The sequence below is a fragment of the Oncorhynchus kisutch genome, linkage group LG11 (genome assembly GCF_002021735.2).
Source record: "Oncorhynchus kisutch isolate 150728-3 linkage group LG11, Okis_V2, whole genome shotgun sequence".
Taxonomy (NCBI): Eukaryota; Metazoa; Chordata; class Actinopteri; order Salmoniformes; family Salmonidae; genus Oncorhynchus; species Oncorhynchus kisutch.
The window spans coordinates 17,750,797-17,766,778 of NC_034184.2; the positions used below are offsets into that span (position 1 = coordinate 17,750,797).

Sequence of the window (15,982 nt, forward strand, 5' to 3'; positions counted from 1 at the left end):
CAAAGGAACTACTACATCAATTGATGGTAACATGTCATGCTGTGGTGTACAAAACAAATCTATGCGCCTGAGTGTGTTAGTGCGTGTTTGTTCGTGTGTGTGTGTTAGTACATGTGTGTGTGCGTGTGGCCTGCTCTGAGCCAACCAAAATATCAACATTTTCTAAATAATATACAGTATATCTCATTCCATTATTTAATCATAGCTAGTATGCTGGCATCATCAGGTTACTATACAAATGGGACAATTGAGGCCATTTGAACGTATTGACTAGGTTTGGTAGTGTTAGTCTGCACATTACATTGTATATGTGTTTGTGTGTCAGTGTTACCAGCGAGCTCAGTCCCTATGCGTGACACAGTGACCCAAGCCAATAATGTATCTAAGGCTTCAGGCGAGATCACGTTTAATTAATTAGAGAGACAATAAATGAGGCAATCAATGGTCAATCGTTCCATCTGTTTGTGTAGAGCAAACATATTTTGGAATGTGACCTATACACAGACAAAACAGATCTTATGACCCCACTAAAGAATGATAATTTAAGTTTAGGCATAGGGGAGAGTGGGGTACATTAAGCCAAATGGGTAAGGTTGTTTCTAGGAATATATACACCAAATTAATAATTTGACAAAATATTTAAGAAGATGTTATCATTTCATGGAGTTTGTGAAGGAACCAACCAAATGGAAAAAGTGTTAAACAAGTTAGGTACAAAAAACAGAATTTTTTGAAAGTCAAATAATTTTTTTGTGTTAGTGGTTTCATGATGCTTGTATCTAAACCAAAGTAGATAATTTAACAATTTTTCTATACATAAATTGGGGTCTCCATAAGCTTCAATATGAGGTCCTAAACATAGTATGACAGTGCATCCTGAGATATATAGTTAAAATGTTGGCCATGAGGTAAGTTGAGCAATTAGATGTTTTTTGTTCCAAGGCACTATCACTGGAATATATATATATTTTTACCTTTATTTAACTATGCAGGTCAGTTAAGAACAAATTCTTATTTTCAATGATGGCCTCGGAACAGTGGGTTAACTGCCTTGTTCAGGGAAAGAAAAACAGATTTTTACCTTGTCAGCTCAGGGATTCAATCTTGCAACCTTTTGGTTACAAGTCCAATGCTCTAACCACTAAGCTACCTGCCACCCCAATATGAGGTAACAACAGGGCCTGGCCTATGTTAAAAGTGTTTGTTAGGTGTTAAGCCTGTGTTAAAAGATGCTGAACATGATTACAAGACAACATTCAATTGTGAATGTGTTGAATTAAGTGTTTAGGAAGTAAAGATAGACATTGTAGTGGTAATATTTAATTCTGTACAGAAATTTGTAGGCAGGCAGGTTAACTTAGCTTGTCTCGCGGCTCAACTTACCGCCACGAGACCACTTTTTATGGACAAGCTATGTTTTCAAACCGGTTATGTTTACATGAATGCTGATTATTTCCAGGGATACACAACATGCTGAATGTAGATATCTTTGTTAGAAAGAATACTATATTCTTTACTGAATTAAAAAAATGGCTCAACTTACCCCATTCTCCCCTAAGAAATAAAATGGATTAATGTTAGGTTTAGGAAAGAGTAAGGTTAAGGTAAGGGTTAGATAAGATAATGACTTTATTTTCCCCATTAACATTTTGGTTGTGGCTCTGTGCATAGATAACACATAATCGAAGATAGACAAAGGAAATATACAGACAGTATATAGGGTTAGGGAACGGCATAAAAATGTACACTGCCCCCATTCATTTTCTGCCGGTTAAACATGCACTGGCTTTAATTTACCCCAAGATTCCACAAAGACCCAAACTTTAACATGATAGTCCAGGCAGAATATAATCAATGGTTGGCTGCGGAAGCAGCAGCAGTAGCAGTCAGTGGTCCAGTATCATATCAATGTTGACCTTAGTCTATTCTGGCTGTCCTGGGGTGATTATTGATTATGTATGATGAACCTGTCAAAGGCAATAACCATCCAAGCAGGAAGTCACATTGTCTTTTGGGTTTTTAATTAGGCTTTTAGGAGAGCAGAGAGGAGAGGGGGCAAAATTGTATGGCTGGGATCCCAAAGAACAAATTCCTGGTCAGCAGAGAGTGCATGGACTTTAACCATGTGGGCAAGTACCCAGTACTCTGGGATGGGTCTCAGAGAAAGCTCTCCTCTTTTTTCCCTCTCCTCTATTTTTTCCCTCTCTTTCCTAATGTGTGTTCAGATATACATTGTTGTGCCAGAACTCAGAAAATACACAATAAACCCATTGTGCAAAATGTATAATCAAAACCAATCATCAATACTAGCCAATCATCAATACTAGCATCCTATTGCCACAAGAGGGTAGGCTCACTTCACGTCAAACACAAAACGTCTGCTTGTCTGTATGATCGAAAGGAGTCACAGCCTCATAGCCTCTGTGCTATCTAACTCTTGGCATCAACATTAGTCCTTGCATTCGTCATGGAAACAGTCTGAAGATAATGATGTCCATCTGTGAGTCCTCACCAGATAAAGAGATCCCTTCCCTTCGCCCTGATGATAAAGTCATTATATTTATGCTGCAGTAGTTTATGTGTCGGGGGGCTGGGGTCAGTTTGTTATATCTGGAGTACTTCTCCTGTCCTATTCGGTGTCCTGTGTGAATCTAAGTGTGCGTTCTCTAATTCTCTCCTTCTCTTTCTTTCTCTCTCTCGGAGGACCTGAGCCCTAGGACCATGCCCCAGGACTACCTGACATGATGACTCCTTGCTGTCCCCAGTCCACCTGGCCATGCTGCTGTTCCAGTTTCAACTGACCTGAGCCCTAGGACCATGCCCCAGGACTATCTGACATGATGACTCCTTGCTGTCCCCAGTCCACCTGGCCATGCTGCTGCTCCAGTTTCAACTTCCACCTGACTGTGCTGCTGCTCCAGTTTCAACTGTTCTGCCTTATTATTATTCGACCATGCTGGTCATTTATGAACATTTGAACATCTTGGCCATGTTCTGTTATAATCTCCACCCGGCACAGCCAGAAGAGGACTGGCCACCCCACATAGCCTGGTTCCTCTCTAGGTTTCTTCCTTGGTTTTGGCCTTTCTAGGGAGTTTTTCCTAGCCACCGTGCTTCTACACCTGCATTGCCTGCTGTTTGGGGTTTTAGGCTGGCTTTCTGTACAGCACTTTGAGATATCAGCTGATGTACGAAGGGCTATATAAATAAATTTGATTTGATTTGATTCTCTGTATCTTGTTTTGACTGTTTGAGTTTGTGGGTGTGTGTGTGTGTGTGTGTGTCTGATTGCTTGTTTTGTCATTTTTAAACCCCTGCTAACTAATATCTGTGTTAATGAACTAACTACTAAATTAATTCTGTTTACTGTAAGATGTTGTTTTTAACCAATCACATTAGTGTATGTACACATTGTAGGTTAACAGATGAATTCATTCGCATAGCAAATCAGCTCATTCCACCTAATGGCTCCCTATCAGAGAAAGCACTTCTGTGACAATTCATTATTTACACAAAACACACCGAAGACGAGAAATCCCTCCCAAAAGTAGGGTTTTGATAATACCAGTATCGCGATATTTGATTTTCCATGTAAAATATTATGTGATATAAGTAAAAAAATAAAAAAATAAAAATAAAAGCCAACAAAAAATTATAATGATGTTTGTTTCCAACATTAGGGCAGTTTTCCTAAAGAATTTAAAACTACTTCATGTTTTGTTTCCTTGCCATTATACCACTGTGTATTGTGATACTGATGTCGTCACAACCCTGCCCAAAAGGAAACACATTTTAGCAGACACTCTTACCAGCGCAATTAGATTTAAGTGCCTTGCTCAAGGGAACATAGAAAGATTTTCCACCTAGTTGGCTCTGGGAATCAAACCAGTGACGTTTCAGTTACTGGCCCAAATCTCTTAACTACTAGGCTACCTTATCCCTATATATAGAGCCCTGGTCAAAAGTAGTGCACTATATAGGTAAGGCATTTGGGACACCATCAAGGTATCTGTGAGTACATTTTTATGGGATGTGTCAGCCAAGAGGAGTGTCATTGCAGTGGTATGAGTCTGATAACATGCAGGAACCAGCACTGTAAGCTCTAAGGCTGCATCTCAATTGGCACCCTATTCCTTGGACAAGGTATGACAGCAGGCCTCTGGTCAAAAGTAGTGCACTATATAGGGGATCGGGTGCCATTTGGGATGTCGCCTTACTGCATTATCACTCAGATAGGCCTTAACTAGGAACAAACAGAAAATAACTCAGGTATTTGGAGATCAAGCTCGTCTTAAAGGGATAGTTCCCACAAATGACAAAAAATTGCACATTAGTTTACTTACCCTGTAAGCAGTCTATGGATAAGATATGACAGCAATCCATGCTTTGGTTAAGTTTCCATGGCAGTGGTTGGCACTGTTCCCAAACACGTAAGCATTTGTAAATAGTGCCAGGGGAACTAAACCAAAGCATGTATTGCTGGCATACCTTGTCCATAGACTGCTTACAGGGTAAGGAAACTAATATGTAATTTTGTAATTTGGGTGAACTATCCATTTAACCTTTTCCAGGACATTTTCCAGCAGGACATCAAGTTTACATATTCATGTCCTCCCATACTGTCACGACTCCCGCCGAAGTCGTCTCCTCTCCTTGTTCGGGTGGGGCTCGACGTCAACGGTCTTCTATCCCATCGCCGCTCCTTCTCATTGTAGCAAACAATCTCCACTTATTTAGTTTGGCCTAAACTATAACACGAGAGCTGTAATGTTTTGTACATTTTGACATTGGAGGACCAATACATCTTACCCTCAGAAGAGTATACGTATATATATATATATATATAAATCCAGACCATAGACCGCCGGGAGAGACAGAGAGTCCCTCCAGCGCTTCCACCAGCACAACAGGGGTTACCACTACTCGTCCCTCCTGTACCCGGTCCCAGTGGGATGCGTCTCGCCCTTCCCAGGGAATATGATAGGACGGCGGCACGCTGCCAAGGTTTCCTACTACAGCTGGACCTATATCTGACCACTGTTTACCCGACTCCCTCGGGAAGGGAGAGGGTGTCCGCCCTCGTCTTGTGTCTCTCGCCCTGGAATTTCGGGCCCTGGCCGCCCTTATCGACCACTACCGCTGCAGCCTGCGCGAGGATGTCCATCGGGAGTTGGCCTGCAGGGATACCACCCTCACTTTCGACCAGCTGGTGGACCTGTCCATTCGGTGGTGCTGGGTTCCCACTCCCAGCACCACCGCTCTGGTGCCTATGGAGAGGAGGGGCCTTCACATGCACCATCTGTGGCCGCAGAGGTCACACTGCCGGTCGGTGCCAGGTTGGTTCATCTGGGGGTCGAGGCAGCAGGCTGGGCACTCTGGCGTCACCCCAGGTGAGCCTGTACCACCCTTATCCAGAGCTCTCTGTTGTACACCTGTTTGTGCATGTACAATTTTCGGATTTTTCCCTGCATTCCCAGCATAAGGCGCTTGTCGATTCAGGCGTGGCTGGGAATTTTATTGACAGAGCATTCGCCCATAGTTTAGGGATCCCATTGTTCCAGTGGTTAAGCTTTTCCCAGTTCACGCTTTGGACAGTCGACCATTACGGTCGGGTTGATTAGGGAGGCCACCACTCCCCTGGGCATGGTGACGCAGGGGGGTCACGAGGAGAGAATCAGTCTCTTCCTCATTGACTCTCCTGCATTTCCCCTGGTTAGCTCGTCATGGCCCCACCATTTCATGGCAACAGAGGGCTCTCACTGGGTGGTCCCGGGAGTGCTCGGGGAGGTGTTTAGGGGTTTCCGTTGGTGCTACTACGGTGGAAAGTCCAGACCAGGTCTCCACCATGCGCATTCCCCCTGAATATGCCGATTTGGCTCTCGCCTTCTCCAAAAAGAAGGTGACTCAATTACCACCCCATCGACAGGGGGATTGTGTGATATATCACCTGGTAGACGCCACACTTTCCAGGAGTCACGTGTATCCCCTGTCACAGGCGGAGACGGCGGCGATGGAATAAATATGTCTCCGAATCCCTGTGTCAGGGATACATTCGGTCCTCCACTTTACCCGCCTCCTCGAGTTTCTTTTTTGTGAAGAAGGAGGGAGGTCTGCGCCCGTGTATTGTCTTTTGAGGTCTAAACCAGATGACTGTGAGGTACAGTTACCCACTACCTCTCATAGCCACAGCGATTGAGTCAATACACGGGGCGCTCTTCTTCACCAAGCTAGATCTCAAGAGCGCTTACAACCTGGTGCGTTTCCGGGAGGGAGACGAGTGGAAGACCGCTTTCAGTACTACCTCAGGCCGTTATGAGTACCTCGTCATTCCGTACGGGTTGATGAATGCTCCATCAGTCTTCCAAGCCTTTGTAGACGATATTTTCAGGGACCTGCACGGGCAGGGTGTAGTGGTGTATATTGATGACATTCTGATATACTCCGCTACACGCTCCGAGCATGTGTCCCTGGTGTGCTGTGTGCTTGGTCGTCTATTGGAGCATGACCTGTACGTCAAGGCTGAGAAATGCCTGTTCTTCCAACAGTCCATCTCCTTCCTAGGGTACCACATTTCTACCTCAGGGGTGGAGATGGAGAGTGACTGCATTTCAGCTGTGCGTAATTGGCAGACTCCCACCACGGTAAAGGAGGTGCAGCGGTTTCTAGCTTTTGCCAATTACTACCGGAGGTTTATCCGGGGTTTTAATCAGGTAGCGGCTCCCATTACCTCACTGCTGAAGGGGGGACTGGTACATTTGCGGTGGTCGGCTGAGGCGGACAGGGCTATGGTCACCTAAGAGCTCTGTTTACCTCGGCTCCCGTGCTGGCCCATCCGGATCCCTCTTTGGCGTTCATAGTGGAGGTGGACTGGTCCGAGGCTGTGATAGGAGCCGTGCTCTCGCTAGCTCGGGCACGCCACCGAGGACAAAACTATGATGATCTCATTCAGTTTGAGCGTCTGACGTCTGACGTCATTTCCGGTCACAACTTGCAGGCTTGTTTTCGAGTTGCTGTGCGTTTTGTTGCTAACCTGTTTTGCTACCTGACAACTTTACGGTTTTCACTTTTTAATTACCGTTCATATATTTATTTATTTTTTCCTCAACTTTTTCACTCCGGACGCTTTATCTGGACACGATTCGTCAGGACCTCCAACAGCCGAAGCTAAGTAGTAACATTAACATGATGCCTTCTAATTGCAGCCGCTGTACTCGCCTTACGGCGAGGATAGCTGTGCTGCAAGCCCAGCTTCAGACGCAATCGTTAGGCAAGGGTAATTTCAGTGTAGGAAAGGATGAAACAGCGTCTGTGGCACCAGTAAGTACAGATAGTAGTGTAAATCCCCTGGCACAGTCCCCGCAGCCGGACAACTTTCTCACGGTTTCTGGAAGGAAATGCTGTAGGAACGCTCAACCGGTGTCGCTCATTCAGCCGACAGAAACTTTCAACCAGTTTTCCCCATTAAGCAGCGGGTCGGAGTCAGAGGCCGATTCTTCTCTGGTCTCTACTCCTCCCGTTACGGGGTCTGAGACGCCGAAGCTTCCCACCATTAGCTCTGACAAATTGAAAACTCTAGTCATTGGCGACTCCATTACCCGCAGTATTAGACTTAAAGCGAATCATCCAGCGATCATACACTGTTTACCCGGGGGCAGGGCTACCGACGTTAAGGCTAATCTGAAGATGGTGCTGGCTAAAGCTAAAACTGGCGAGTGTAGAGAGTATAGAGATATTGTTATCCACGTCGGCACCAACGATGTTAGGATGAAACAGTCAGAAATCACTAAGCGCAACATAGCTTCTGCGTGCATATCAGCTAGAAAGATGTGTCGGCATCGAGTAATTGTCTCTGTCCCCCTCCCAGTTAGGGGGAGTGATGAGCTCTACAGCAGAGTCTCACAACTCAATCGCTGGTTGAAAACTGTTTTCTGCCCCTCCCAAAAGATAGAATTTGTAGATAATTGGCCCTCTTTCTGGGACTCACCCACAAACAGGACCAAGCCTGACCTGCTGAGGAGTGACGGACTCCATCCTAGCTGGAGGGGTGCTCTCATCTTATCTACCAACATAGACAGGGCTCTAACTCCTCTAGCTCCACAATGAAATAGGGTGCAGGCCAGGCAGCAGGCTGTTAGCCAGCCTGCCAGCATAGTGGAGTCTGCCATTAGCACAGTCAGTGTAGTCAGCTCAGCTATCACCATTGAGACCGTGTCTGTGCCTCGACCTAGGTTGGGCAAAACTAAACATGGCGGTGTTCGCCTTAGCAATCTCACTAGGATAAAGACCACCTCCATTCCTGTCATTACTGAAAGAGATCATGATACCTCACATCTCAAAATAGGGCTACTTAATGTTAGATCCCTTACTTCAAAGGCAATTATAGTCAATGAACTAATCACTGATCATAATCTTGATGTGATTGGCCTGACTGAAACATGGCTTAAGCCTGATGAATTTACTGTTTTAAATGAGGCCTCACCTCCTGGCTACACTAGTGACCATATCCCCAGTGCATCCCGCAAAGGCGGAGGTGTTGCTAACATTTACGATAGCAAATTTCAATTTACAAAAAAAAAAATGACATTTTCGTCTTTTGAGCTTCTAGTCATGAAATCTATGCAGCCTACTCAATCACTTTTTATAGCTACTGTTTACAGGCCTCCTGGGCCATATACAGCGTTTCTCACTGAGTTCCCTGAATTCCTATCGGACCTTGTAGTCATAGCAGATAATATTCTAATCTTTGGTGACTTTAATATTCACATGGAAAAGTCCACAGACCCACTCCAAAAGGCTTTCGGAGCCATCATCGACTCAGTGGGTTTTGTCCAACATGTCTCTGGACCCACTCACTGTCACAGTCATACGCTGGACCTAGTTTTGTCCCATGGAATAAATGTGGTGGATCTTAATGTTTTTCCTCATAATCCTGGACTATCGGACCACCATTTTATTACGTTTGCAATTGCAACAAATAATCTGCTTAGACCCCAACCAAGGAACATCAAAAGTCGTGCTATAAATTCACAGACAACACAAAGATTCCTTGATGTCCTTCCAGACTCCCTCTGCCTACCCAAGGACGCCAGAGGACAAAAATCAGTTAACCACCTAACTGAGGATCTCAATCTAACCTTGCGCAATACCCTAGATGCAGTTGCACCCCTAAAAACAAAAAAAATGTCTCATAAGAAACTAGCTCCCTGGTACACAGAAAATACCCGAGCTCTGAAGCAAGCTTCCAGAAAATTGGAACGGAAATGGCGCCACACCAAACTGGAAGTCTTCCGACTAGCTTGGAAGGACGGCACCGTGCAGTACCGTAGAGCCCTTACTGCTGCTCGATCATCCTATTTTTCTAACTTAATTGAGGAAAATAAGAACAATCCGAAATTCCTTTTGAATACTGTCGCAAAGCTAACTAAAAAGCAGCATTCCCCAAGAGAGGATGACTTTCACTTTAGCAGTGATAAATTCATGAACTTCTTTGAGGAAAAGATTATGATTATTAGAAAGCAAATTACGGACTCCTCTTTAAACCTGCGTATTCCTCCAAACCTCAGTTGTCCTGAGTCTGCACAACTCTGCCAGGACCTAGGATCAAGAGAGACGCTCAAGTGTTTTAGTACTATATCTCTTGACACAATGATGAAAATAATCATGGCCTCTAAACCTTCAAGCTGCATACTGGACCCTATTCCAACTAAACTACTGAAAGAGCTGCTTCCTGTGCTTGGCCCTCCTATGTTGAACATAATAAACGGCTCTCTATCCACTGGATGTGTACCAAACTCACTAAAAGTGGCAGTAATAAAGCCTCTCTTGAAAAAGCCAAACCTTGACCCAGAAAATATAAAAAACTATCGGCCTATATCGAATCTTCCATTCCTCTCAAAAATTTTAGAGAAGGCTGTTGCACAGCAACTCACTGCCTTCCTGAAGACAAACAATGTATACGAAATGCTTCAGTCTGGTTTTAGACCCCATCATAGCACTGAGACGGCACTTGTGAAGGTGGTAAATGACATTTTAATGGCATCGGACCGAGGCTCTGCATCTGTCCTCGTGCTCCTAGACCTTAGTGCTGCTTTTGATACCATCGATCACCACATTCTTTTGGAGAGATTGGAAACCCAAATTGGTCTACACGGACATGTTCTGGCCTGGTTTAGATCTTATCTGTCGGAAAGATATCAGTTTGTCTCTGTGAATGGTTTGTCCTCTGACAAATCAACTGTAAATTTCGGTGTTCCTCAAGGTTCCGTTTTAGGACCACTATTGTTTTCACTATATATTTTACCTCTTGGGGATGTTATTCGAAAACATAATGTAAACATTCACTGCTATGCGGATGACACACAGCTGTACATTTCAATGAAACATGGTGAAGCCCCAAAATTGCCCTCGCTAGAAGCATGTGTTTCAGACATAAGGAAGTGGATGGCTGCAAACTTTCTACTATTAAACTCGGACAAAACAGAGATGCTTGTTCTAGGTCCCAAGAAACAAAGAGATCTTCTGTTGAATCTGACAATTAATCTTAATGGTTGTACAGTCGTCTCAAATAAAACTGTGAAGGACCTCGGTGTTACTCTGGACCCTGATCTCTCTTTTGAAGAACATATCAAGACCATTTCAAGGACAGCTTTTTTCCATCTACGTAACATTGCAAAAATCAGAAACTTTCTGTCCAAAAATGATGCAGAAAAATTAATCCATGCTTTTGTCACTTCTAGGTTAGACTACTGCAATGCTCTATTTTCTGGCTACCCGGATAAAGCACTAAATAAACTTCAGTTAGTGCTAAATACGGCTGCTAGAATCCTGACTAGAACCAAAAAATTTGATCATATTACTCCAGTGCTAGCCTCTCTACACTGGCTTCCTGTCAAAGCAAGGGCTGATTTCAAGGTTTTACTGCTAACCTACAAAGCATTACATGGGCTTGCTCCTACCTATCTCTCTGATTTGGTCCTGCCGTACATACCTACACGTACGCTACGGTCACAAGACGCAGGCCTCCTAATTGTCCCTAGAATTTCTAAGCAAACAGCTGGAGGCAGGGCTTTCTCCTATAGAGCTCCATTTTTATGGAACGGACTGCCTACCCATGTCAGAGACGCAAACTCGGTCTCAACCTTTAAGTCTTTACTGAAGACTCATCTCTTCAGTGGGTCATATGATTGAGTGTAGTCTGGCCCAGGAGTGGGAAGGTGAACGGAAAGGCTCTGGAGCAACGAACCGCCCTTGCTGTCTCTGCCTGGCCGGTTCCCCTCTTTCCACTGGGATTCTCTGCCTCTAACCCTATTACAGGGGCTGAGTCACTGGCTTGCTGGGGCTCTCTCTTGCCGTCCCTGGAGGGGGTGCGTCACCTGAGTGGGTTGATTCACTGTTGTGGTCATCCTGTCTGGGTTGGCGCCCCCCCCCCCCTTGGGTTGTGCCGTAGCGGAGATCTTTGTGGGCTATACTCAGCCTTGTCTCAGGATGGTAAGTCGGTGGTTGAAGATATCCCTCTAGTGGTGTGGGGGCTGTGCTTTGGCAAAGTGGGTGGGGTTATATCCTTCCTGTTTGGCCCTGTCCGGGGGTGTCCTCGGATGGGGCCACAGTGTCTCCTGACCCCTCCTGTCTCAGCCTCCAGTATTTATGCTGCAGTAGTTTATGTGTCGGGGGGCTGGGGTCAGTTTGTTATATCTGGAGTACTTCTCCTGTCCTATTCGGTGTCCTGTGTGAATCTAAGTGTGCGTTCTCTAATTCTCTCCTTCGCTCTTTCTTTCTCTCTCTCGGAGGACCTGAGCCCTAGGACCATGCCCCAGGACTACCTGACATGATGACTCCTTGCTGTCCCCAGTCCACCTGGCCATGCTGCTGCTCTAGTTTCAACTGTTCTGCCTTATTATTATTCGACCATGCTGGTCATTTATGAACATTTGAACATCTTGGCCATGTTCTGTTATAATCTCCACCCGGCACAGCCAGAAGAGGACTGGCCACCCCACATAGCCTGGTTCCTCTCTAGGTTTCTTCCTAGGTATTGGCCTTTCTAGGGAGTTTTTCCTAGCCACCGTGCTTCTACACCTGCATTGCTTGCTGTTTGGGGTTTTAGGCTGGGTTTCTGTACAGCACTTTGAGATATCAGCTGATGTACGAAGGGCTATATAAATAAATTTGATTTGATTTGATTTGATGTGGGGGACCAGGAGCTGTTGGCTGTGGTCAAGGCTTTGAAGGCGTGGAGACATTGGCTTGAGGGGGCTAAACACCCTTTTCTCACCTGCACTGACCACCGCAACCTGGACTACATCCGGGCAACGAGGAGACTGAATCCATGTTTTTTTTACCCGTTTTGTTTTCACCCTGTCCTAAAGACCAGGTTCCCAAAATGCGAAGGCAGACGCACTGTCCCGGCTGTATGACACTGAGGAGTGGCCCTTGGATCAGACTCCCATACTCTCGGCCTGGTAGCGCCGGTGCTGTGGGAGCTGGACGCAGACATTGAGCAGGCGTTACGTGCAGAGCCCGCTCCCCTCCAGTGTCCCGCTGGGTGTCTGTATGTTCCGTCCGCTGTCCGTGACCGGTTGATCTATTGGGCCCACACGTCACCCTCCTCTGGTCATCCTGGTATCAGTCGGACGGTGCGCTGTTTGAGTGGGAAGTACTGGTGGCCTACCTTGGCCAAGGACGTGAGGGTTTATGTCTCCTCCTGCTCAGTGTGTGCCCAGTGTAAGGCTCCTAGGCACCTGCCCAGAGAGAAGCTACACCCCTTACCCATTCCACAACAGCCTTGGTCACACCTGTCGGTGGATTTTCTAACCGATCTTCCTCCCTCACAGGGAAACACCACGATCCTGGTCGTTGTGGATTGGTTCTCTAAGTCCTGCCGTCTCCTCCCTCTGCCCGGTCTCCCTATGGCCCTACAGACTGCGGAGACCTTGTTTACGCACGTCTTCCGGCACTACGGGGTACCTGAGGATATAGTGTCTGATCGAGGTCTGCAGTTCACTTCAAGGGTCTGGAAGGCGTTCATGGAACGTCTGGGGGTCTCGATCAGCCTTACTTCAGGGTTTCATCCCGAGAGTAATGGGCAGGTGGAGAGAGTGAACCAGGATGTGGGCAGGTTTCTGTGACCGGCCGGGGGAGTGGGCGGCGTTCGTGCCCTGGGCCGAGATGGCTCAGAACTCGCTCCGCCACTCCTCCACTAACCTCTCCCCCTTCCAGTGTGTACTGGGGTACCAGCCAGTTCTGGCGCCTAGACATCAGAGTCAGACCGAGGCTCCTGTGGTAGACGACTTGTTCAGGCGCGCGGAGGAGACATGGTACGCCGCCCATGTTCACCTCCAGCGGGCCGTGCTGCGTCAGAAAACCAGTGCAGACCGCCACCGCAGTGAGGCCCCGGTGTTCGCACTGCAGGACCGGGTCTGGCTCTCGACCCGAAGCCTGCCCCTCCGCCTGCCCTGCTGGAAGCTGGGACCGCGGTTTGTGGGGCCATTTAAAGTCCTAACCCCTGAACGGGGTTAGTTACAGGTTACAGCTTCCCCCCGATTACGATTACCGTATTAACCCCTTGTTCCATGTGTCTCTCCTCAGGCCGGTGATTGCTGGACACTCCAGGAGTCTCCAGGTTCCTCCGCCTCCTCTGGACATCGAGGCGTCGGGCGAGGGGCCTTCAGTACCTCATGGAGTGGGAGGGGTACGGTCCGGAGGAGAGGTGCTGGGTTCCGTTGGAGGACGTGTTGGATCCTTCAATGCTGCGGGAGTTCCACCATCTCCGGGCCGGATCGCCCTGCGCCTCGCCCTCCGGGACGTCCCCGAGGCCGGTGTCGGTGCGCTGCTGGAGCCGCGCGTCAGGGAGGGGGTACTATCGCGACTCCCGCTGAAGTCGGCTCCTCTTCTTGTTCGGGCGGTGCTCGGCGGTCGACGTCACCGGTCTTCTAGCCATCGCCGCTCCACCTTTCATTTTCCATTTGTTTTGTATTGTTTTTCCGCACACCTGTTTTGCATCCCCTCGTCACTCTACGTGTATATATTCCTCTGTTCCTCCCATGTCTGTGTGTGTAATAGTTCGTTACGTGTCATGTGTGACGCCTCATGCTGGTTTTTGTATGCTGTACATTATTTGTATGACGAGTGCGCTATTCGCTTTTGCCTTTGGCGGGAGTGTCATTACGCAGTTGCGTCTGACTGTTTTCCTTCTGCCAAATAAAGTGTACCTGTTCACTCATCTCTGCTTTCCTGCACCTGACTTCAGTTTACCAGTTGCGCACACTGTTGACACATACTACTTCTTCCCCTGTTTCTCTCGACAGATGTACACATCTCTACAACTAGCAGAGCTAAGTCTACTTATACCCCAACTTCTACGATTATGTAATAACTTGTCACCAATCAACAAAGGCTCAACAAACAGGCCCTGATTTTTAAACATTTTAAACATTTATTTAACCTTTATTTATTTAGGCAAGTCAGTTAAGAACAAATTCTTATTCATTACTCTGATTATGAAGGCATCCTACACCAAAACCTATGCCTAGATGTATTGTGTCCTCTGTATTTGGCTTGGATTGACTAACCTAATACAGCAGACACAGAAATTAAGTTTCAGAGAAGATGTAATGTCACGTGTCAACCTCAAGGCCCGGCCCGCGAAACGATTTAAAATGGCCCCTATGTTGTCTACAGTTGGTAAAAAATATGTTTAAAAAACATTTTGGGGGGGTTGAAAAAAATACTCCTTGGGTTATTAAAACCAGATATAAACGTAGAAATGACAATGGTAACAGCATTCATTAGCTTGCTAACAATCACTTAAATGAAAGCTAGACAATGAATGAACATACATCATTTAAAAAACAAAAACATTTGATGGCTAAACAAATGCTTCAGTATTAGAAACCATCAGTCATTGCAAAAATAATGGATAAATATAATGTACTCTCTTATAGTTTTTACTTGCCATTTTCCTTAAAGCTACACTAAGGACACTTGTTTTGGTAAACATCTGATGGATGGGGCTGTAGAGACGTAACCATAGACATTTATAGACAGAGCTATGGACTGACTATCCATGAGATTGAAATAATAGTTTTAACCAGAGCCATATACAGTGCCTAGTCAAAGTCTACACAACCATTACACCCATTGTGTTCTCATTATGCTGCCTTAAATTGTATCTAAAAAGGGATTAAATCAGATTTTTACCCCTGATCTACACAACCTACTCCACGTTTCAATGTGAAAGAAAATTCAAACCAAGATGTCTATATATTGTACTTTCATGTATTAAATCTTATTCTAAATGATTCACCGCTGTATTAGCTGCCAAAGATGCTTCCACCAAGTGTTAACTCTGGGATGTGAAAACATACAAATTCATTATTTTGTGTTGATTTGGAAAATGTCCTATAATTGTTTGTTCACTTTGAAAATGTGGAGCAGGTTGTGTAGATTTGTAGGGAGAAATTTCAAATGAATCCCTTTCTACATTTAATTTCAAGACAGCAAAATGTGAAGACTGAGCAAGGTGTATGTAGACTATTTAGATGACCCTGGTTTGAACCCTGTTTTGAGTCTATTCATGGGTTGCACCTCCGTTACACGGTTGTGCCATTATTGTGAACGTTCTAAAAATGTCTCAACCATAGGGGGTACGAGGTAGTTGAGCTAATATGGGCATGTAGGTAGAGGTAGACGTGACTAGGCAATCAGGATAGATAATTAACAGAGCAGCAGCATGAAGAGTGTAAAAGTGTGTGTGTGTGTGTGTGTGTGTGCACGTATGTGTCAATATGCATGTGTGTGTGAGCATATGTAGTGTGTGTGTGTGTTGGAGTGTAAGTATGTGTGAGTGTGTGGGTACAGTACAGAGAGTGTGCATATAGTCAGGGCAAGAGAGTAAGTGCAAATAAAGGGTCAATGCAAATAGTCCGGTTGGCGATTTGATGAACTGTTCAGCAGTCTTATGGCTTAGGGGTAGAAACTGTTCAGG

The 15,982-nt window shown here is 45.8% G+C and overlaps 1 protein-coding gene across 1 annotated transcript in view; it reads left to right on the plus strand.

Annotated features, from left to right (window-relative positions):
• Positions 1–4,400: 4,400 nt before the first annotated feature.
• The window catches only part of gpr142 (G protein-coupled receptor 142), a 54,249-nt gene continuing 42,667 nt past the window's right edge, over positions 4,401–15,982 (plus strand). The window contains 4 exon segments of the mRNA XM_031836491.1: positions 4,401–4,430; positions 5,063–5,398; positions 13,216–13,313; positions 13,585–13,647. Coding sequence (XP_031692351.1) covers positions 4,401–4,430; positions 5,063–5,398; positions 13,216–13,313; positions 13,585–13,647 — 527 coding nt within the window.